This window comes from Urocampus carinirostris, chromosome 4, assembly GCF_059441175.1.
Source record: "Urocampus carinirostris isolate Australia breed hairy pipefish chromosome 4, RoL_Ucar_1.0, whole genome shotgun sequence".
Lineage (NCBI taxonomy): Eukaryota > Metazoa > Chordata > Actinopteri > Syngnathiformes > Syngnathidae > Urocampus > Urocampus carinirostris.
This window is the reverse complement of record NC_142352.1, coordinates 24,643,564-24,667,344: the sequence shown is the minus strand read 5'-3', so window position 1 is coordinate 24,667,344 and position 23,781 is coordinate 24,643,564. Positions and strand designations below refer to the sequence as shown.

The 23,781-nt window shown below is 38.7% G+C and overlaps 1 protein-coding gene across 3 annotated transcripts in view; it reads right to left on the bottom strand.

Moving 5' to 3' along the window:
• Positions 1 to 13,776: 13,776 nt before the first annotated feature.
• adamts18 (ADAM metallopeptidase with thrombospondin type 1 motif, 18) overlaps positions 13,777 to 23,781 on the bottom strand; it is a 94,389-nt gene continuing 84,384 nt past the window's right edge. For all 3 annotated transcript variants that reach the window (XM_088333948.1, XM_088333949.1, XM_088333950.1), the window contains 5 exons: positions 18,971 to 19,159; positions 17,393 to 17,463; positions 17,040 to 17,205; positions 16,274 to 16,466; positions 13,777 to 14,401 (listed from right to left, as the gene is read on the bottom strand). In XM_088333948.1, the coding sequence (XP_088190074.1) occupies positions 14,283 to 14,401; positions 16,274 to 16,466; positions 17,040 to 17,205; positions 17,393 to 17,463; positions 18,971 to 19,159 (738 nt within the window). In that variant the 3' untranslated portion in view covers positions 13,777 to 14,282. The remainder of the gene's footprint in view (positions 14,402 to 16,273; positions 16,467 to 17,039; positions 17,206 to 17,392; positions 17,464 to 18,970; positions 19,160 to 23,781) is intronic.

Below are 23,781 nucleotides of genomic sequence, written 5' to 3'. Positions count from 1 at the left end.
GAAACCGAAGTGCCTGGAGGAAACCCACTCAAGCACGGGGAGAACATGCAAACTCCGCACAGGAGGTTTGATCTCATGACCTCAGAATTATGCCGCACACGCGCTAAAAACTGTGCCGCCGTGCTGCCAGAAAATGACTCGTTTCACTATATTTTGGTAGTATAGTAGGAGCATTTTTATAACATGGTATTTTTTGTGAAACGGTTTGTTCAAAGCTTGAACCAGTCTTACATTTGTAGTATCAAAACGTGTGGGTATTTCCAAAATCTCAAATACTGGTAGGCTCCCTATATTGTTCATTTTTAGGTAATATAGGCGGGCGGGCTGATGGAGGGAAGGCCAGCCAGCCAGCCAGACAGACAGCCAGCCAGACAGACAGACAGACAAACAGACAGACAGACAGACAGACAGACGGACGGACAATGTACAAATGTATTGATAGGTGGAAAGAAGTATAGATGGATAGACAGATATTCAGATGGATGTTAGAGACAGTGTATAAATGTATAAATAAATAGACAGACGTACGGACGAACAAAACAACAAGTGGTCACTAAACTTAAGACTCACTTCTATTGAATAGCTTGTGATAGATGCCCACCTAATACTTTTCTTTTCCTGTTTTTTTTTGACTGCTGACTCTTGGTGATATGAGGTAGAAGGACGAATCGAGATGAGTCAGTAGACCAGCATCTAGACCTGAAACATGTCAACCCCTGCATCGACCAGCCAGCAGAGATGGGAAGCTGCGTTGTTGCTCCTATGGACTTTTTGGACAGTTTTAGAGGCTCGTGGTTTTGTTGCTGTCAGTCACTTTCTGGACTAATTTCAACAAATGGTTTTATTTTATTGATGTTATGTATGTTTTGTGTACTGTTACCCCCATGCTAAATTGTTTACACCCTGGAATGGGGATTACCACTTATGAGGCCCCTTCTCAAGGTTTCTTTTTTTCCTTGCGCTGAGTTTTTCCTTGCCCGCATGCCAGTTTAAGATCAGGGGATGGTGTAATAGTAACCTGTGCAGTCCTTTGAGACATCTTCTGATTAAGTGCTATACTAATAAATGTGACTAGACGAACAGGCATTTTAAGTCTGTCTCTTCCTTCATCTGACTATTAAAAGTGTTGCATTTGAAGTATCAAAATTGTGGGAATGTTTGTCATCTCAAAAAAACAAGAGGCCCTGCACATCTTTTGTAAGCAATTCATTTTCGACAAGCTGGACCACAAACTGGCCCACTTAGAGGTCGAGTGATGCCGGTGGGCTGCTAATTGAAATGGACCAACGGTTAAACAAATAATTAACAGAGCCCTTTCCATGTTTAAAATCAAACTTCATCACATTGTGAATCTTTACTGGCACATATCAAAAAAGATTTGATTGCAATTAGACCCGAGGAACAGGGTGACATTTGCTGTAGACATGCTTTGAAAACAGTCGGGGAAGAAAATATTCATGAACCTGCTGAGCTGAAGCATTCCATAAATGCTCTGAAAGAACCTCAGCGGGGCCTGGCCTGCAGAATTTGTTTCCTGTGCACAATCAGCACGCAGAAAAACAGCGCCGGTAATTAAGGAACACAGCCCCACACCGATCCCATCCGGTGAATCACGATTTTAATTCTTGACTAATTGAGCCAATCTCGGCGATGGCCGGAAGTCCTGCCGGTCGCTTTTCGGGCCACCTCTGGGCAAAGTTTTTTTTGTTCTGTTTTTTCTTGTAAAACCTCAAAAGGGAAAACCGAACGGCACCTGAGACCCCTTCCGTCTGTTCTGCCGTCCCACGAGGAAGGCGGAAAAACTTTACGGTTTTCGTTTTTTTTTTAAATAGCGGCTGTCGGCGGGAGGAAAGGAAAAAGAGTCGCCTGATTGATTCGCTTCATTCGCATCCGACGTCGACGGGTTCACACGACCGCTGAGAGAGAGAGACAAGAGAAAGAGAGGGAAAGTATATTTAGAATTTTCTGAGCTGCCAACTGTGTTGAAGTCTAATCAACGCGGCCGTTGTTAGAATCCCTTTTTCTTTTTGTACTTTGTTATTTCATCTAAATGTTCAATTTTTTTTCTCATTTATTTACTTAAAAAGACTAATATGTGATTTAAGTACCGTAATAATTCTCGTATAACATGCACCCCTAATTTGTTATTAAAAATTGGTATAAAATGTTGTTTAGCTATATTGACGATTCATACAATGAACTCAATGCCAGAACCAGAACGGAAACAGGACCCACTTGCGTGACATTTACCCTTGTTTTATTGAACGAGAGAGGAAGGGCTGCGCCCACGATCCGGAGTTCGCTGGGCGCGGGAAGCAAATCGCTCTCGTACTCGGATTGTGATCCCAACACGGAAGTGGATCTTCCGTAGCGAGCGATGGCGGTGTCAGGGGCAGAAAACTGTCCGGTAGCCAGGACTGGGAGAGCAAGACGTGGTCGGGGCGGTAACGAGTCAGAAGCCAGAAGGGGAGGGTAGACATAGTCGGGAGCAACAAGGGGTCGTAAGCCGGGATGGGAGAGCAGACGTGATCGGGATCAAAATGGGTTGTAGCCGGAGACAATTGGGAGCAAAAACGGGACAGGCAGGGGTCAGGGTCAAAAAAGGCTTGCCTTGTATAACCGGAGATTCGCAGTCGGACCGAACACAGGCGATTGACAGGATAGGGTTCAAATAGTGACAGGGGCTCAAATAGTGACAGGGGCTCACTATTTGAACCCTGTCCTGAACCCGCGGCGGTTGGCGCCAAATGGGTGTTGAGTTCGATTACGTTCACAACAAAAACAAAGATGGAATGGTTTAAGTTGTATTAAATTCCCAATAAATGCAAGACGAAGTGGTTTTGGTTATATGTTCGCCATTACATTCCCTAAAAGTGAGATAAAACATGGTAAAAGTGGTTGTAGTAGCGAGGATATGCAAATCTCGGCAGGGATGCACCGGGCTGTAAAAATCATAACCGCTCAAGACACAGTCCCGTGAAGATCAAGATTTCAAGCTATGGCATCATTTTTATTTTATTATCTTGAAAAGAAATGTCAAGAAATAAAAATGGATTAAGACGAGGTCACTACGCTGACGGGGATCCATGTTCACCCCCTTGACGTCTCCAGCACAACTGACGTGTGCTTGTGCTGGGCGCTGTATATACGCAGAGAAAGGCGAAAGACTGCCACACGCGTAACACGCTAATTTCACGTAATAACACCACGATACAGGCGCAGAACATGCTATTACCATGCTCCACCCACTATTACCCGCTGAAATTTCCCGTCCTACCCATGTGTAGCCGCGCCCTGGCCGCGACCATAGCACGTCATTTCCGCGTCATTACCTCGTGTTGACCACGTGTGCGGCACGCAGTTTAACACGTGCTCAAACTTTTGAGCAGCTCAAAAGTTTTGAGTGCGGCCAACCACGTGTGAATTTCCGACCGCGAGTAAAGCACTGCTGTATCTCGTCTATATAGCGGTCTCAAAACGTCCTACTGCGCCCAACAGCATCTGCTTCACGGCCAGAAAATTCTGGCCGTGGTTCAGCCTTGATACGCTCGTGAAAGGCTGTGTACCCGCGCTCTGAAGAATTGAGCAGCGCAAAATAATTTCGCGCTGCCACCCGCGCGTGAATTTCTGACCTCGTGTTAAGCACTGCTGTATCTCGTCTGAATGGCGATCTCAATGCGTCCAATAGCGTCCGCCCCAAAGGCAGAAATTTCTGGCCGTGATTCAGCCGCAAATGTCTGTGTGACCGGCCCCTTAGGTTCGATTTTCTTTGCAGCCTAAAGATATGTATTGATGATCAACCATTGCACATGTATTTTAATATACCGAAACACTGAAAACCTCGTATATAACATGCACTCAAAGTTGACTTGTAGGTTAAAACATATGTGTTGTATATGAATAGATACTGTATATTTTGTAATTATTTATAACTATAGATTAGACAGCCAAGAAACAGCGACTGTGCCATTCAATTAATGCCCTCTTTCCAGCATCTTCCCCACTATATGACACAAACAAAAATTATTTTCTGTTCCCAAACACGTATAAAACCTCAAAATGGCTACAAAAAAATCTGTTGTTCTCCCATAGTATGCTTTTGATTTTGTTTTGTTCGAAAACTGGAAGAACAGATGAAACGAAAAACATCCAGTTTTACTGTTGAAGGTCCAAAGCTTACCCCAAACGTAAATCGAGCGCTCACGTGTTCATCTCCCTATCAGCTGCCGTCAAGCTGCAGAGTCTGTTTGAGCTAAAAGCCATCAAACTGCATATCTTTTGTTTTTGTTTTGAAATCAAACTGCATGTTTATGCGCATGCATAGACTGCCTTTGTTGAGCGCGTGTGATCTCGCATCTATTGTGTTGGGTTCCCCGTGGTCCTCATTAGCATTAGAGAAATGGAAGAAAGAACATATTTTTTGATGGGTGAGCAGTGACCCTTTGTGGCCATTGTGTGAATTAAACCTAGGAGTCAAGTCTTGTTTTTTTGTATAGCCCTGAATCACGAGAAGTCTCAAAAGGCTGTGCAGATTGCAGACTGCAGTTACAACATCCCCTGATCCAAACCTACATGAGTGCAAGTAAAAACTGGAAAACCTCAGCACGAAGAAAATAAAGAAACCTTGAGAAGGGGCTCCCAATGAGGTAATCCCCTTCCTGGATGACCAGGCTGCAATGGATGTTGCAAGGGCATCAGCAAGCAATACACAGACGTAATCGATATAAAAATTTAGGGAATAACAGAATGTCTGGTTGACAGCTTCCTGTTCCAAAACCTTGACCAATGCCGCAGGTTCTAGATCAGAGGTGGCGAACAAGGTTGACACAAAAAGCCGAAATTTTTAACTGAAAGAGCCACATCACGCACTGACCTGCCATGACAGACACACACAAACACACACAACTAAAAACATATTATTTCCCATAACACACTCCTCTCCTTACAATACAACAAGTATTGTTCTTGTGTTGATTTCAAGGAAAGCGTCCAGCCTCAATACACAAAAAAAAATAAAATAAAATAAACATGAAACAATGCAAAGAGCCACAGTATATAGAAAATATGATGAGGCAAAGAGCCGCATTCTTATAGGCCAAGAGCCTCATGCGGCTCTAGAGCCACGTGTTCGCCACCCCTGATCTAGATGATGGCATATATGAAGTCCAAGATGGCTCAACAACCAGGCTACTTCTTCTCCCTCAGGGACACGAAGAGGTCAACATCATTCATAGGCTATTAAATATAAGTGTGTTTAAAGCCTAGATTTAAAGGTGTTACCATTCCCGTGCCCCGGGCTGGATTAAAAAGCCTGATCGGGCCAGAGTTTGCCCACCCATGTGTGTGTTTGTGTGTTCCTACAAGACTACATGACTTGATGACAAGAAAACAAAATGTCTCCTGGGAATAGGTAGTTGGATAATGGATAAAACAACAATGAGGGAAGGTGTGATTATATCGAAAACAACTGCATCATTGCCTCCTTGTGACAAACGGCTCTGCTGCAGTTTCCTCAAGGTTGCCGGGTTAACTTTGCATTTGGCTGGGCCCCCAGGAGCCCCTGATATAAAGCCACCCCCCCACCCCCCCTCAATCAATGCTCACATTTCAGGGTGAAAATCATGAAAAATCAGCCGCTCAAAGCAAGATAGATGAGAGAGTTAGAGCGAAACAACATCGATCAATAATATTAAAAGCCTGCGGGAGAGAATAGCTAAATTGAAGGGTTTTTTTTTTGTTTTGTTTTTTTCACAATGGATGTGAAGCTTCCCAGAACAAAACCAACAAATGGCAAAGTTCTTGAAGAGTTTTTAGTGCAGGGGTCACCAAACTTTATTAAGTTGTGACCTCGTTTTTTTAACAATTAGAACAAAGGGCTGGCAGATAGAGATGCATATCCCTAAAAACGATTAACGCATTATACATTTCTCCAGAAAATAAATCACTTCAGCTAAAAAATATATAATTAAAAAGAAAAACACATATATCAGTCACATTTTGGTGGGAATTTTACTTGATAAACTCCAACACCCAAAACATACATGTAATCTTGAAAGGCAATTTAAAATGAAAATAAAATTGTCAAAACCCGAACATACGGTGGACCCAGATGCGTAACGTTTGCACACAAGCTTTTTTTCACGGGAATGGGGCAGTCATGCGCATGAACACAAACGCCGATGATTCGGAGATCGCTGGGCGGAAGAAGGGAGACAGAGAAGTCAGGCGCGAAAAAACAGGAGGCCAAAGGCAGACGAGATCGAAACCGGACAGGACAGACGGGATCCATACCAGATACACGGGCAGATACCGGACAGGACGGAACAGATGGGATTGATACTATATACACGAGCAAAATACTGGACAGGATGGAACAAACAAGATCGATTCCTGATACAAGAGTGGGATACTGGACAGGACAGAGCAGACCGGATCAATACCTGATACACGAGCAAGATACCAGACAGGACGGGACAGACAGGATCTATACCGGATACTGGATACATGAGCAAGATACCAAGGCAGGGCAGGACAGACGGGATCGACACCGGATACTGGATACACAATCAATATACCGGACATCGCATGAAAGATGGAATTGATACCGGATACTGGATACACGAGTCAGATACCGGACAGGATGGGACAGATGCGATCGATACCGGAGCAAGATACCGGACAGGACGAGACAGACGGGATCGATACCAGATACTGGAGACTGGCGCAAGTTACCGGACAGGACGAGGCAGGCGGGATCGAGACCAGATATTGGATACACAAGCCGGATACCGGACAGAGTCAAAATACAAGTCTTGCAAGTGCAATGGTTTGTTGACGGACTGACAAAGAATGAATGAGAGCACTGAGTTTAAATGGAAGGGAAGCCAATCAGGCAACGAGTAGCAGCTGGCGCCAAACGGGCGGGCCCAAATGAGGGCAACGGGAAACCGTGACAAAAATAAAGAACAACATGCTGAATAAGTGTATGGTGTATAGTATTACATGACTGACGTGCCTGTTAATGTCAGTGATAGTAAGACACATTAAGACGTATTCACATAACTTTAGCAGAACATTCTAACAATTTTATCAAAATCAATACTCCAATGAAATCTTTATCTTCAGTGCTGCTAAGGTAAGACTCATTGTCAGTTGGCGTTCTGAACAATGCTTGTATACACAAAAAAATAGACGATAAGTAAAAAAATAAGACAACTTTTGTTTTGGTGCGACCCAGCACCAAACCACCCACGGCTCGGTGACCACTGATTCAATGAACAGTTACTACCACTTTCTCTATTTTTCCCCCAAATATGGCTACAAATCCACAAAGACCTATCACTAGTGAGATGCAACATATTCCACAGTTTGAAATTGATTAATTTAAATCTTATAATTTGAGGCTAATGAAAAAAAATCATGTAGGCTAGCTAACTAACCTACGATGCAAACCCCTTTTTTATTACATGGGCTGAAAAGTTTTGGAGTTTATAAATGGCTGACGGAGTGAGATAGACAAGGTGACGGCAAGGTGGAGGAGGACAAGACGGCGTAACAAACATACAGATCGATGGGAGTGAAGAGGCTAATGGGCAAGAGGCTTCACCGGCTACGGCTATAGGCCTCTTCCTTTTTACCGCTGTCTTTTTAAATCATGCTGGCGGACGCGCAGGCACAACAAGAGTCGCTGTTGTGCCTGAGGCTGACGCTTGCCGTTTCAGCCCGTAATCAGGCCGGATTTGCTACTAGAGGACTTCTTATTCTTTGACTTCTTCTTTCTCTCTTCTTTATCCTTCGCTTGTTCCTCTTCTTCTCCTTCCTAATCCTGATTTGGCGTGTTATTCCTTTTCTTTGTCATCATCTTTAGCCTTTTATCTCTCCTTGTACTGTTTCTCTTCCTTTTTCCTCTTCTTTTTCCTCTTTTTCTTTCTCCTTCCTTGTCTTTTTCCCCTTCCTCTTCTTGATCATATATTTCTACTTCCCCTGATCTTCTTACTATTTCCCTTGTTCACTTCTTCGTCTTTGTGTGCCTCTTCTTCATCTCGCTTCTTCCTCTTTCTGTCATCTTCATTTTTTCTCCTTTCTTGTTTATCTTCCTACTACTGTTCTTTCTCATCCTATTCTCCCTCTTCTCTGTCCTCTTTATCTCTTCTTTTTACTTCTCCCTTCTTCTCTTCTGATTACTCTCCTTCATCGTGTAATTCTTTGTTTTCTGGTATATCTTCTCACAATTATTTTTTCTCATATATTTTACTTCTTTTACCTCTTACTTCATCTTATCTTCCCTTTCTTAGCCACATAATTCCGCTTACTTACCTTTCTTGTTACGTTATTACTCTTACTCTTCTTTCTGTTTTCATCCCTTCCATCTCTTTTTCCCTTCATCATATAACTCTTCTTACCCTTCTTGGTTATCTCCTTACTAATTAAACTCAAACGACACATTAATCTTCTTCCTTCCTTTCTTCCTTCTTCTCTCCCTTTTCTTTCTCTTCTTCTAGTCATTTTATTCATGTATTTCCTCCTTTTCTTTCCTATCTTTCCCCCAATCTTATTATATTTGTCATTTATTCTCTATATTCTATTTTATTTATTTGCCCTACTCGACCCTATGCACAGGAATGTCCGGAATATTATGAAGAGATATAGTGAGGAGCACACACAGACACCTGCGCACACATTTAAAATGGAGCAAGGATGCTTCAATTTATAGATCCGACAGAGCGCTAAGCCACACCATCAGTAATAGGGTATCTATGGATCACACACGGAGCGAATAGGGAGGCTGAAACAACAGCGAGCAACTCTCAAGTCACTATTTCTGATAGCAAAGCCGTATCATTTCCTTATTATGCAAATGTATCTCTAAAGTCAGTAGAAAAGGGGCTCAAATTGTATATACATGGCATCAAGTTGTCCCATTTATGAGGAAGTCAGAATCCCCGTACCAACTACACATAGAAATAGATCTGATTGGACTTTCCAGTGAGGAACATATGGAAACTTGTTTCGGTTTCCAATGATCCTTTGCACGTTGAGTCGGTTGCAATGTTAAAGCCGCTAGCATGCCATGTATTGAGTGTGATACAAAAGGGGGGCAGGGCTGTCTTCTGCCTTGCTGTTGATTGGCGGAAAACAGCTATGTCAGATCTATTAGATATGATCTCATATCAGATACACTGAGCTCCGAAAAAAAAGGAGCAATAATGCTAGAATGTATGATGTCAGATCAGATACAATTACCCTGACATACATGTTTTCGGAATGTGGGGGGAAACCGGGGTGCCCGGTGGAAACCCACGCAAGCACGGGGAGAAAATGCAAACTCCGCACAGGAAGGCTGGTATAGCTGGATTGCTGTGGAATGTGGATAATAACTAATTATAAGTATAGAGGCACCTGGAGAAGGTCGTGGGATGACGTTGTTGCAAGAGGTCACAAGCTGATATGCTGAGGGAGCCGGGGCAGACGACCTTCACGAGATATCTTAACTTTATTTGAGAACACTATAAAGGCCAATTTTGAACGTCTGGAACTTTGAACGTGTCCCGAATGCAATACAGCGCGTTCCCTTTTTGCCATATCACCTCTCTGCGTATATTTTGGGGCGACGGCCAACGATGTTCTCTCCAAAATGATTTGATCCCATGACCTCAGAACTGTGCCGCAACCGCGCTAACCACTCATCCTCGTGCTGCTTCTGTTTCAAATCTGCCATATTGGAGGGTTTTCTAGAATGAACTACGTGTTTAAGGTTACACCACATCATCTGAATTTGATTTAAATCTTTAACTAGGCCACACCAGGACCTTCATTTGTTTTTTGTTTTTTTGAGCCATTCCGAGGTGGACTTGCTTGTTTTGTTTGGATCGTTGCCCTGCTGGATGTCCGAGGAGCGCATAAGTTTGAGGGCAGAAACTGATGGTCAGACGTTCTCCTTATATAGGATCAGGATCTTCTGGTAAACACTAGAATTCATAATTATTTCAACCACAGCGCATCATCCTGGTCATGGTCCATGCTAGAAAACCCTGCACTATGGCATATTTGAACACATTTTGCAAAGAAGAGTGAGCCAAATTCCTCCATAGAAATTACCAATTATCATAAACATTTGATATCTGTTATCGCAATGACTTCGTCACATAGGGCCAGAGAAGTTTAGATTTTTTGGGGGGAATCAACATTTCAAAACTGCATTTTTTATTTTCTTGTGTTGCCTCTGTGTGATATTACAATTGGTTTGATGATCTGAAACCTTTGTGAGTGATTAATATGCAAAAAACACAAATCAGCAAGGGGGCAAATACGTTTTCACAGCACTGTAATTGTTAAGGGTTACGCTTTAGGTTAGCAGGTTTATTGTTTTACATTGATTGTTATCTACATTTGGAGGTCATGGATTCAAAGGCGGGGCATGTTGTTTGAGGTGTCCATCAAAATTGAAAGTAAAATATGTAAATGAGATTTAGTATGAGTAAGTGTTAAGAGCCCTTATTTTTTATTTTCCATTGTGCCTATCTGCTTTTATATTACTTTTATCGATGCTCTTCCGAGGACATGAGCCTCAAGGAAAGAGAGCTGGGGGGATTGCTGGAGAGAGATATGATGCTCGTCTCTGCAGTTTTTTATTTTAACATTTTGTATTTGTCAGTGGAGCATAAAAATGGTGAAATTAAGACATGCAACTCAAACCGCCAAAAATAAGAGTTCATTCGAGAGCATCTAGGAAATGCACGTACTAGCACGCGCATAATGAACAGGCTGCCTAAAGCTATGATCAAGACTTCCAGGAGATGGAGGCAGAAAGAAACAACGTTTTTAAATCCTACACCCCACCTTTAAAGATAGACACAAATGTTTAGGTTGGACTGTATGAGTGAGGTTAAGAGTGCTATAAGACTACATTGTTAGGTAGGTGTTCATTTAAAGATCTCATGTGTTCAGGTTAATGAGATTCTCGATGAGGTTATGATCCACATGGGAATGTTAGATAAAGGCTAAAGATGTATGCGGCCTTCTCTCGGGTGCTCAGTGAGCATCACCACTGATTTATGACATCTTGCCCAGTCAAGCTTATGCCGGAATAGGACACATTTCAAAGGCACCACGACGAGACTCTCTGAAGATGTGATCAGGTCCACTGACAGCAGGGAGGGGATTCGTATCAGGGTTCAGTGCATATAAAAACCTTAGGTTCAAGGGCTACTGGAGGAATGAGAGGGGTGGGGGTCTTTGACAAGCTGGAGGTGTCAAAATGACAACTGTGACTCTAGATGGAGTTGGAGAAAATGTGGAAATGCAGCGCTGAAATAGCTGCATCGATCAGGCGACGTGGAGATTTATGTCGACAGGTACCATTTTGGATTGGATAGATTGGACTAAGGCGGTGTGGACATCGTGCACAACTGATTTCTGTATGTATCAGGCAGAGCATTTTTGCCTTTTCACCCAGTTAGCATGTTGATGATGTGTTGTTTCCATCAGTGTTTTTCACTTTTATTCATAAAAAAACTTCTGAGGCACACCGTTCGTCGAAAATGTTTGAAAATGAAGTTATGTCAAATATTTGACTGTACTACCTCATTATCAGATAATTAGTATATCAAATGAAGAAAATAATATTCAAAATAAAAAAGAATGATGTACTTTATGTTTTTATTTTTTACAGTGCAATCTTAAACCTCTTTGTTAAGATGTGTTATTTATATCTGTACATTCAAGGAAACTGTGCGGGTCAGATGTATCGACATTTCGTTCTGTATACACGTGTACTAGAATGACAATAAAGTAGATCTGAATCTGAATCTGAATCTGAAAATAAATTAAGTTATTAAATGTACTGTGCCACCTCATGAGCAGACAACTAGTAGATAAAAAGTATATAAAAATCTACTGCCACCTACTGATATGGATGACTATTACAGGTCTCACGGCACACTAGTGTGCCCCGGCACACTGGTTGAAAAACATGCAAAATGACAGTAAATAAACTTGAAAGAGAAGACATTAGAAAACATTAATACTATACAAAAACTGCGGCACCTATGAAGCTTATCTTTTGACAATCTGCTAACTACTGATGTGTAATTACCAATTATTTCAAAAAATTAAGTCACATCGATCATATATAAATTGCACAATTACTTTGAAATGTGTTATTTTTTATTATCAGTTTCTGTTCTGTGTGTTTTCTTGTGAAAACAGGTGTTTAGCTTATTTACTGATGCTTATTTTTAAACATTTTGGTAATTTTGTGTTTGGGTAAAGAAAAATACAACACAGTATATAGGTTAAGTATTATTATTTTTATTAAGGACATCCAGGAATTTTATTGAGCAGTAAGTTGACTCAATCAAAAGCATTCAATTAAAAATGTTTGCTTGGGGGGGTGTTGATATGACTTGACTTGAATCCTCATTCCAAGTAAACTTTGGGAATTAATGACCGTTTTTGGAGTTAAAACTTTGAACAAAGCCACTAGAATTGTCTTTACTTTTTTATATAAAAATAAAATATATATACTTATACTTAAATGAAGTGCAATTTTGAAATATCACGTTTCAGATTTTACAATTGTTATTTATTTTATCATTTTTCAAAATGTAAAAGTAGCGTTACATGAGCAAATTGGGAACAAATATACTTGAACTGATCAGCAAATTGTTGATTTTTCATTTGAATTTTTTTATTTGTATTTAATCTTTTTAGTAAAGTAAGAAAAATCCATTAATTTTCGGTGGGTCAAATTGAAAAAAAAAACATACTTAAAATGGGCAAAATGATCTGCCATGCAATATCATTATGCTCATTTTAAGTATAATATGTGTTATTGAACCCGGAGAATTGAAAAAAATGAAAATGAAAATAAATGAATAAAAATCCAGCAACTCAAAAAGCATTGCACACTGGAATAAAACAACTTAAAAGGGGGAAAATTATCTCCCTTATAAGATCATTCTGCTCATTATTATATGTTATTGAACAATAAAAACAAATTAAAGTGGGAATAGCAATACTTCTATTTTGGGAGTAGTGTTTGTCTTTTTTTCACATGAAAATAGTATTAAATATAAGATAACAAAAAAACATCTCAATTTATATATGTATATATTTTTAAGAAATGATCATTTATAAATATTTTTCTATTTTCTATATCCATTCATCCATTATCTGCATGGCTTACTTCAGTAGGGTTGCGGGGTACTGGAGACCATCCCAGCTATCTTCGAGCAACGGGCAAGGGACACCCTGAACTGGTTGCCAGACAGTCACACAGAGGGACACTGGGACAGACAACTCACTCGCTCAGTCATACCTAGGGCCAATTTGGACCGGCCAATTAACCTGAAATGCATGTTTTTGGGAATGTGGGAGGAAACCGGAGTGCCCATACTGGCAGGGGGAAAACATTCAAACTCCGCACAGGAAGACTGGTATAGCTCTGTTAAGGTCACACCACAACATTTCAATTGGATTAAAATCTTTGACTTGGCCTTCCAGGACCTTTGGGCAGAACATTAAAACCCCACACGGGGAGGCTAGGGTAGCTGAACTTGAACCCTTAATCGCCGCACCACGGGGCTGCACGCTAACCACCCATCCGCTGTGCTGCCCCGCCCCTTCCAATATTTTACTAAAATTAAAAAAATTTAAAAAATTAAATCAAGTTGAATCACTAAGCCATGCACTCTGGCAAACAATCGCCAAAAAAAGAAACAACTTTACTCATTTATATCAACTTTCGATATATGACCAAATGAAAGCCAAGAGCGATTCCTTCTGGATCAAGCTGTATTATTATCAAAGCGATACAGGAGACATACGCACAATGAGCCCGTTTTCCACCGTGTCAACACGAGCGGAAGGTCCAAACTGAAAAAAGGGACCAGGAGAAGTGCAACAGAAGCTAATATTGTCTTCATCAAAATAAAAATACAAAATGTGGAAAATGTCCTCAGTGGGTGAGTTACATGTCACAGATCCACTGCACAACATCATGAGCAATAACTTAAATAAAAGGCCTGGCATCCTTGAAATATACACACGGTCAGCTAATTACGAGAAAGGAGGAGCGCTCAAATGTCCCACAGGCGGTAAACGTAACGTTTCCAGTTGCTTGATCTCTTCTTATTTCTTCTCGCCGTTCTTTTGTCAAGTACTCCAGGAAGGACCAACACATTCTGTCGAGTGCAGTTTTGTGTGTTTGGAGATTTTTAGGGGGAAGGGAGAAGATCCCCTTAGGGCTCTCCGGGATTGCTTTTTCTCCTTGGTTTGGATCTTTAAAGCCTGATGCTTGCGCAGGAACGGCAACATTGCTCCCCGTAGAACTTGTGGCTGCAGACGCCGTGTTGGGGGACCAGATGGCACCAACTGAAGCGGTCCAAGCAGGGGGGGTCTCCTGCACCGAGACATGACAAAACAGAGGATTTTATTTTTTAGAATACATACAGGATATATTTATTTGGGTCTGGTGTTTTTATCGGATTCGTGGTCCAAGGCAATTGTGATTGTTATGTAGATCGCAATCTACTGGTGGATCCCAAAAGAAGCACTGGTAGATCGCAGTGGACTGTATTTAACGCTTTGTATTTGTAGGGACACGCTGCATCTACTAGTCAAATGCAGCATGTTAACAGTACAGACGCTCCCCTACTTACAAACATTCGACTAACGAAAAACTACATACGAACATTTTTTTCGGGATATCGAAAAATATTCGGAAATTGCTGTAAGTTAGATTTTGTATTGTGTGCACCTTTTTCTATTACTTTAGCAGTGATCTCGTTTGCCCGCGTCCCTGCGTCCTAGATGCATCATTTTTACTAGGGACGCATAGTCTCAAATCTACGTGCGTCCCCGGGACGCAACTTTTTTGACACGAAATTGTCATTATTACCGATTACATTTTTTTTTAAAACAAAGATTTATCGCACTCCAAACTTTTCGTCAGGCAGATCCGACAGATGTTGTTTTGGTCTCGCGGTTCGAGTTTTTGTCTGCGAGCCAATCTCGAGTTGTGTGGTGACAAGTCCGTCTCTTTTTAGAAAACCGGCATTTTCGGCTCCAATCATTCAAGAGAGTGGGCTCTCAAACGGCTCACTTGCTTTGATGCATTATATTACGGATTATGAAGTTGAGAAAAAAAGGAAGTATAAAAGGAGAAAATGAAAAAAAGACAGGTTTGTGGTTATCCCTTTAATCGGTATATTACCAACAATAATTTGATGCAGAAAATGAATTAATAATTTGATGATTAAAACTGAATGAATATATAGATTTTTATTATATATTTGTCACCGATTTACAATTTCAACCTCGATAACACTAAATTTTGGGGACCCATAGATCTCTGTTGGGACCCATAGTTTTTTGAGCATGCGAGTCCCCGGAACTCATCACTTTTAAGAGGTAAAATGAACACTGCTTTAGTGCTTCTTTCCGCCACTACCGGCGTGTGGTGCTGTGAGAGGTTACCCAGCATCCACCCAGAAGTAAAAAAAAAAATGTTGCCTTCTCTTCCTAGTTCATGTGTAGACATTCTATACCGGGTACCATCTCCAAGCACTAAGAACTTTGACATTTTTATTGTTTAATATCTCGTGCATCCATTCAATATGGTTGGTGTAAAGTGTAAGATTTCTTTTTTAGTATGAGAATAAAATGGAGGAAGAAAAAAGGCCTGCTCATGTTTTAATTTCTAACCCCCTAAGGGTCCAAGGATTTGTGGTACTATTTTTGTTTTTTGTTATTTCGTTTTTCGATGTAAGAAAAAAAAGAAAAAGAAGGACGAAAAATACAATTATTTTTTGTTTTAGTTTTGGGTGAATTTTTTTTCAATTTATATTTCAAAGATACATGGGGATGTCCCCCTGTCTTTTTTTAATTTACTTTCCATTTCATTTAAAAACAATCTAAAAAAGATAGAAAAATAGTAGCAAAAAAAGGATAATTGGAAAAATATATTTGTTTTATTTGGTTATTTTCCCAGAAGTGGTCTTAAGAGTCATAAGAATTGTTCCCTTTTCTTTTTCTGTTTTTAAAATGTTTATTATGTCATGAAACACAGAAATTGGGAGGTAAAAATAAGAAAAATGGGTGAAAAAAGAATAATTGGAAAAATATTGTATATTTATTTATTTATTCTTAGAAAGTTGCAATGTCCCATTACTGGTGATCAGATTTCAGAACCAGTCTAGGGGATACTCAGGTGTTCTTAGGGGATTGCCTGGGGGCTATATTGATGACCCTAGCTGTAGAAAATGTACTTTACCTGTGACTGTGTTCCCAACAGATGTCACCCGGTTGTGGTACCGCGGCGATGGGGGAGCCCGGGGACAGAACTGAGTGTTGCAAGCCTGCGACGCCATTGGCCGCTGATGGGGCGGGCAACCAATCGCTGGACGACCCTGATGCAGACATTGGACTGTGCGAGTCTGGACACCTCCGCCACATGACACGGAGCACTCCAAGAAAGAGAAGAAGAAGAACAGGCCGTAAAGGAACCAAATGGGACGCCCTTGCTCTACAAGCCAAGTCACATTTATTGGTATAGCCCTTAATCACAAAATGTCTCAAAGGACTGCACAGGCCACAACGATACAATCCTTCCCTTTATCGCTGTTGTTCTTGGGACCCATGTTCAAAACCAATGCAAAAGTACAAACTTGGAAAAAAAAAACTTTGAACATGATGTACCCCTTCACTCATTCATGGTCTGGATAGAAGTGGCGCTATAGCCAGGTTAACTCGCGCCGCCGAGTGCAGCTGGCTCCACTCGTCTTCACTCCTTACGCGCCAAATCGCATTCGAGACGGCTATTTTGACTCGGCTATTTTTTTCGTGTCGAGCATCGAAACATTTTTTTGCGCACATTTTTGGGTCGAACACCGATTCGGTTGAGCATTGAGGTGGTTGAGGACCGTGTATATATATATATATATATATATATATATATATATATATATATATATATATATATATATATATATATATATATATATATATATATATATATATATAATATGTCATATAAATACCTGTTGCCATGGAGACGAGTACCAGCTTGAAACCACAGCGCCGGGGATGGTCCTTCCCGCTAGGACCCGGGACAATTCTGGGCATGGACCTTGCTCGCATGCCTGCTGCAACTCCTCCGAGGGTTTGGCGAGATTCCTGCACCTCCTCATGGGAAACTCAACAAATCTACCAGCAAAAATGAGTCAAAAATAAACAATTGGTATTTTCTGGGCTTCAAATATTTTTTCCAGTAATATTATGAGCAAATTAAATCAAGGAAGCTGTTTACAAGATGCTCTTGTGTAACAGTAAAATCTACACATATTTGTCCAAACTTGACCTTATTATATGAAGGGTATTTTGAATTTCTTACCCTCCCTGGAAGTCTTTCTCCCCACAACGGAGTTCTCGCCTCTGCAATCCAGGACCGCATGACCTGGAACACTTAAAATGCAAGAATCCCTTATTCTAAAAACAGTTGGGTCAGAAATATCCTGGGCAAAAGAAGACCGACCCACTGCAATACTTGGGTTTATTTAAACCAACGTTTTTGTTTTGCATAAACAACATCCTCAAAAATGTGCTGGGTTGGCTTATAAGGATAATGTAAATTGACCTGCGGTCACTCTGTTCCAAACTGTTATTTACTTGGTGTTTTTGAACCAAACAACCCTTCCAAAATTGGGTGGATTAGTTTTCACTACATCCAAAATTATTATCATTAAAATTATTCTAAAACTGCCTAAAATGTATCTTATTTAATTTTAAATAATATGCCTTCCCAATAAAAAAAACTAGGTCAATTGGATGAGGTTAAAAAAATAAAAACTAATGTATCTCTCTTTTGTAAAGCCTTCACTTACCATAAAATATTTAAATACACATTTTTTTAAAACATACCAAAAAAAAATAGGAATTTTGTGTTTTCTAAACTATGACCATTTACCAGTAATGTTCTGTATATAAAATATCTCCAACCTTTTTTTCCATACAAGAAAACACCTTAAACTTGTCTTTTTCAAAAACAACCCCTAGAAATTAGGTCGCATTCTACCAAATATATATTTTTTTAATGGTTTATTTTTCAAAGATAAGGGAAAATAATTTGTTCTTAACAAAAAAACGTTGCTTTTATTTAAAACTACCAATTTAAAAATTGGTCATAATCTTCAAAAAAGCCGAACAATTGTTGATTTTTAATTTTTAACGACTAATGTGTAATTATTGTTTTTAACATAATTTTATTCAAACCAAATTCAGTCAGAATGGGCCATATTATATAAAATCAAGAATAAGGTTCAAATACCAAAAAAATACAAATGTGTAAGTTTGTCTTAAGTAGGCTAACTTTTTGTTAAAAATAAAAAAATAAAAAATGTAAAAATTAAAAAAAAAAAATTATATATATATATATATATATATATATATATATATATATATATATATATATATATATATATAACTAAATAAGAATATTGTATTTACCCTAGAAATATCTCATATTATACCAAATAAAGCTTTTCAGAAGGTCTCTTTAACTTTAACTTAATAAATTAAAAATGTGTATTTCTGTTTAAATCAAATCCCTTAAAAATTTTCTAGAAACTACAGCAGAATAAATAAATAAAACTAAAAGATTTTGTTTGGACCACCTTCAAAATGTTATTCTGTTAAGTCATGTGAATTGGATCAAATTCCATTTTCAAATGTAGGTTATTTGTTTTTTTTTACGTTTAGAGTGAACATTTCATGAATTCTATGTATCGTAGAAAATGTTTCCATTTATAGAATAAACGGCTTTGGCTAATGTTGATTTTTGGGGTAGAAATAAACAAAACATTGCTGTCAAAGTGAACTCATGCATCGTCACAAAAAAGTGAGTTAGGTGAATCAGCGCAAAAGGTATCATTTGTTCATTCCATATTTGAGGTAGGTCACGGCTCAATCTCACCTCCCCCCAGGAAGTGTGCGCCCACTGCAACCTGTCGTTCCTTGGGCAGCGTCTTAGGACACAACTCTCCGTTGCTTTGGGTCGCTGGTTGTATCTGCACATGCTATCGGGCACCACCGCCGTCCCAAGTTCGCCGCTTTGGCAAAACACGCTTCGCTTCCTCAGACCGCGTCCGCAACTTTTGGAGCACTGCGGGCAAAGAAGATGGGCTTAGACTCGAGAGGCGCCCTTCTTTGGGTTATTCCGCCGTTTTTTGTGTTTTTCCAACGCTCCTCTGAGGCACTATCATTTTTTGTTTCTTCTGAGCAACCAAAATAGTATTGTCATTTTATTTTATCATAGACTAAGATTTAAAATGTATTTTTTCACCAGGTAGTATCATGGGACCAAAGCAATGGACAGGAAAAACATACCGATCGTAATTAACACACCCCAGAAAATTAGTGTCTTTTCTCTGTCCAGTCTGGAGAACATTGCTGGGTTTTGATACCGAGGCAGAGCCATCAACGTTATAAAAGAACCTTCTCACCCCAGCCACCACCTCTGTTGCCCTCTGGTAATCGTTACAGGTCCCTTTAAACAAGGACTAACAGGCTTAGTTATTTCCCAGGGGTATCACCACAAGTGCGCAAAACTGTGAAAATAAATATTTATTTTCATTTTGTTTCCAATAAATGTCATTGCGCTACTTTGAACTGCACTACTGCTACAATCCACTATTCTCATTGCACTATTATCCTCAGGCCAGTGTTTGAGCATTACTTTGAAAAAATATTTCCCTATCCACCATGAGAGTCTTATATCCTGACTAATCTCTGTTTTTAAGTTTTCTTTTAAAAAAAAATATTATTACATTTTTACCCAGGAGTGTCATGTCTATTCTCGACATCAATGACAATTAGGACAATTCAATTCAATAATGGTTTCAGGAACAGATGCAGATGCTGCCCGACTTACGAACCATTGTTCGAAAGTTGAATTCGTTCGTAAGTTGCTTCAGTGCTATATTTTGTATGTTTAAGGTTTATATAAGTATGTTTAAGGCTTTAATAAGTAACCTGTATTGTTTTGTACTGAAAAATAAACATTTCATTTAATAATATGCTCTATAAAATAAATAAGTGTAACTTACTTTTGGAAGATAAGCTTTAAGAGGTCCTCCTTCATGGTAAAAAAGTGGCCGAAAAAAAGTGTTCCGACTATTTTCTTAACCGCATCAAGCTTCCTTATTCCACTTTCATTTCAAATGAAATGCCTCGCCTCTTCTTTACACTTTACACCAACCATATTGAATGAGACATTAAACAATAAAAATGTCAAAGTTCTTAGCACGCTGGAGATAGTATAGACATAGACAGTATAGAATGTTTACACACGAACTAGGAAGAGAAGGCGGATGCTTTTTTTAATTTCGGGTGGATGCTGGGTGACCTCTCAAACCAACACACACCGCTAGCAGCGGAAAGAAGCACTAAAGTGATGGAAAAGGGTGCACACAATACAAAATCTAACTTACAGCAATGTCCAGATATTTTTCAATACCCCGAAAAAAATGTTCGTATATACATTATTTGTAAGTTGAACGGTAAGTAGGGGAGCGTCTCTAATACAAGAATGAAACGAAAACTGCTTCTGGAGGCTCCTATTTCGAACAAAATGTCAAGAAAAAAAAATGTGTCCTAAATATTTCAATAAGGTATTGGCAGTTCATTATTCTTTCACATCCTTTTCGGCCAATTGCAGGCTTTGTCTTACCCCGCTTTAGCCTATGTGAGCCTATAGGTGTTTAAAAGGACCCGCCTCCTTCTGATGATTGGCACATTGGTTAGGAACAGAAACGCCGGTATGTATAAATTCTAGCATACACTGCGCACTATTTCTTCTACAGAGAAAAATCGAGTTGGCAGCTGCTTACAGTAGTTGCAAAACCTTGCTGTGACTTAATATTGATCCATATATAAGGCGCACCGTACTATAAGGTGCATGTTCAGCTTTTTAAAAAAATTGCAGGCTTATAGTGCGGAAAATACAGTTTATGAACTGTGGTCACCCATATCAACATCCCACAGTCCACCAAATGGTCAGTTATTGCAGACACGCTTGAAGGGCAAAGCGAAGGTCGCCACTCCGTAACGGAGCCAAACATTAAACAAAATGACTCCATCGCTCACAAATAAATGTGACCTCCAAGCGGCACAACATCCGGCGACAAAACAAGGCCGTAAACTTGAGCTGGGCAAGAGTGCAACTGCTCATTGGGGACGCCTTCAACGTTTAATACGAGTGCACTACTCAAACAGAAAGACAAAGCGCCTAAACCTGGCACTGAAAGCTTTCATTGGTCGTTTCAAGGAGAATGGATTTAACCGATAGCTGAACTCCGAAAACAGTCGCAAACGAGTCAAAATGATTGACGGCTAAATGACGGCACTAGTGCCTGGCCTGTATTAAGTTTATATATATATATATATATATATATATATATATATATATATATATATATATATATGTATATAATATATATATATATATATATATATATATATATGTACCTGATACGAGATAAGATGTGTGACATTCCTGTGATTGCTGTTTTAACTTCAAACTTAAATTCAAAACATCATTAATATAATTCTAATTCTCCAAAGCAACCAAAAATTGCAATTGCCTGATAATTCTGCTAATTTCATGAATATCTTCTTCTGTTTTTACATGGAGAATAGAAAAATGTTTCTCGTTTTAAGGATTTAATTTTTATTTTAATACATGTCTGTAGGGATGAAGCGTAAACTGAGCGAAATTATTCGAGTTAGTTGATGCAAAATAAGTATTTTTAAGAAGAAAAAAATGCAAGAAGTTTACTAATTTATATTGTGTTTTTTATTAAACTTGAATAATTGTTTGAATCAGGAAAAAAATATATCTGCTTAATCAAATAATTTGATACAGTCGGCATTTTTTTGTTTTTGTTTTTAAGAGATAATATTAACTAATAATTGATAACTTATTTTAATTACATTTTCTCATGAAAGAAAAGATCTAGCCTTTTGGCAGTCCCAAACTGAAAGACGAAAAAAAATGTATGCAACTGAAATTAAAAACAACATTTATCTAATTTAAATCCCAGCAAAAATATATATATATTCAAAAGGAAAATATTTCGCCTTTAATATTAGTTTTATCTTGTTTTAAATATATATTGTAAGGTAAATATTTCTTTTAACCATAGTTATAATGAAACGATACGTAAACTGAGATAAATGATTTGATATAGAAGATACCAGATAATCGTCTCTCATCATTTATATTTTCTTACATTAGGAAAAAAAAATAGTAAACAAATTCTGTATGATCCATTACATTAAACAGTTTTGTTCATTTTTAAGAAAAGGTAATCCTAAAATAGCTAAATTACCAGCCTTTGGTGGAAACATTTTTTCATGCTGAGGTTATATTTTCCCTTAAAAACAATTTGATTGAATGATAAATACCGTAAAAGATCGAAGATAAATAAATAAATGGATTGATAAGATGTATTTAATTTTCCGCGCAAAAACAAATGTATAGAGAGAAGAGAGAAGGAGAGAGAGAGAGAGAGAGAGAGAGAAAGAGAGAGAGAGAGAGAGAGAGAGAGAGAGAGAGAGAGAGAGAGAGAGAGAGAGAGAGACATAAATAGAAAGAGAGATAAATTGATATAACATAGATATATATACATTTATGTATAAATGTATTTACTTATTAACGTCTGCCAGATGCTTGCAATTTGTTATCACGCAAAATGTCCAGCAGAGGGCAGCCATGCTTTTAGGTTGAGTGGCGTGCCTGCTTGGAAGTGCACTTGCCATTTGAAAAGCCTATAATTATCCAAACATATTCGAAATTTAAGACAGCCTCTAAAACGATTATTTTTTGACAGTGAATAATTGAACTTAGACACTTCCACTAACGTTTTAAATTAGGCGACGATTCATTTAAACTGCATTGCACAAAGATAACTTACCCTCTTGGTGTACGTTTTTCTTTGTAAAAAATGTTTCCATTTTAACCAATTCCATACTTTGTCCATACTTCTATGTTTACTTCACACATACCAAATCAAGCCTTTAAGGTAAAAGACTAAAATAAAACGAGAAAAAAAAATACATTTATTCTGCATCTAAAATAACTTGGATCGTTTTTAAGATCACTCTTTTCCAGAAAAAAAATTAAACATTTAGTAAACTGACAAAACAAATATTCTAAATATTATATTCATTGAAACTGATTTTAACCTTTTTTTATCAATATAGATAGATAGATAGATAGATAGATAGATAGATAGATAGATAGATAGATAGATAGATAGATAGATAGATAGATAGATAGATAGATAGATAGATAGATAGATAGATAGATAGATAGATAGAGAGATGGAGATATAGAGAGGGACATCTATCTATCTAGAGAGAGAGAGAGAGAGAGAGAGAGAGAGTGAGTCAGAGAGAGTCAGAGAGAGAGAGAGAGAGAGAGAGAGAGAGAGAGAGAGAGAGAGAGAGAGAGAGAGAGAGAGAGAGAGAGAGAGAGAGAGAGAGAGAGAGAGAGAGAGAGAGAGAGAGAGATAGATAGAGATAGATTTCTATATTCCCTGTAATGAATGAGATAAAAAGCCTACCTCTGTTTACTATATTTTAACTTTTATTTGCTGTATAAAGTAATTGTGATTATTTGAAGGATAATTTTACATTTTTTTAGAATAAATCAATATAAATCTAATAAAATAAATACCCTTTTTCAATGTTATGTTTATTTTATCTTATTTCAACCTTTTTTAG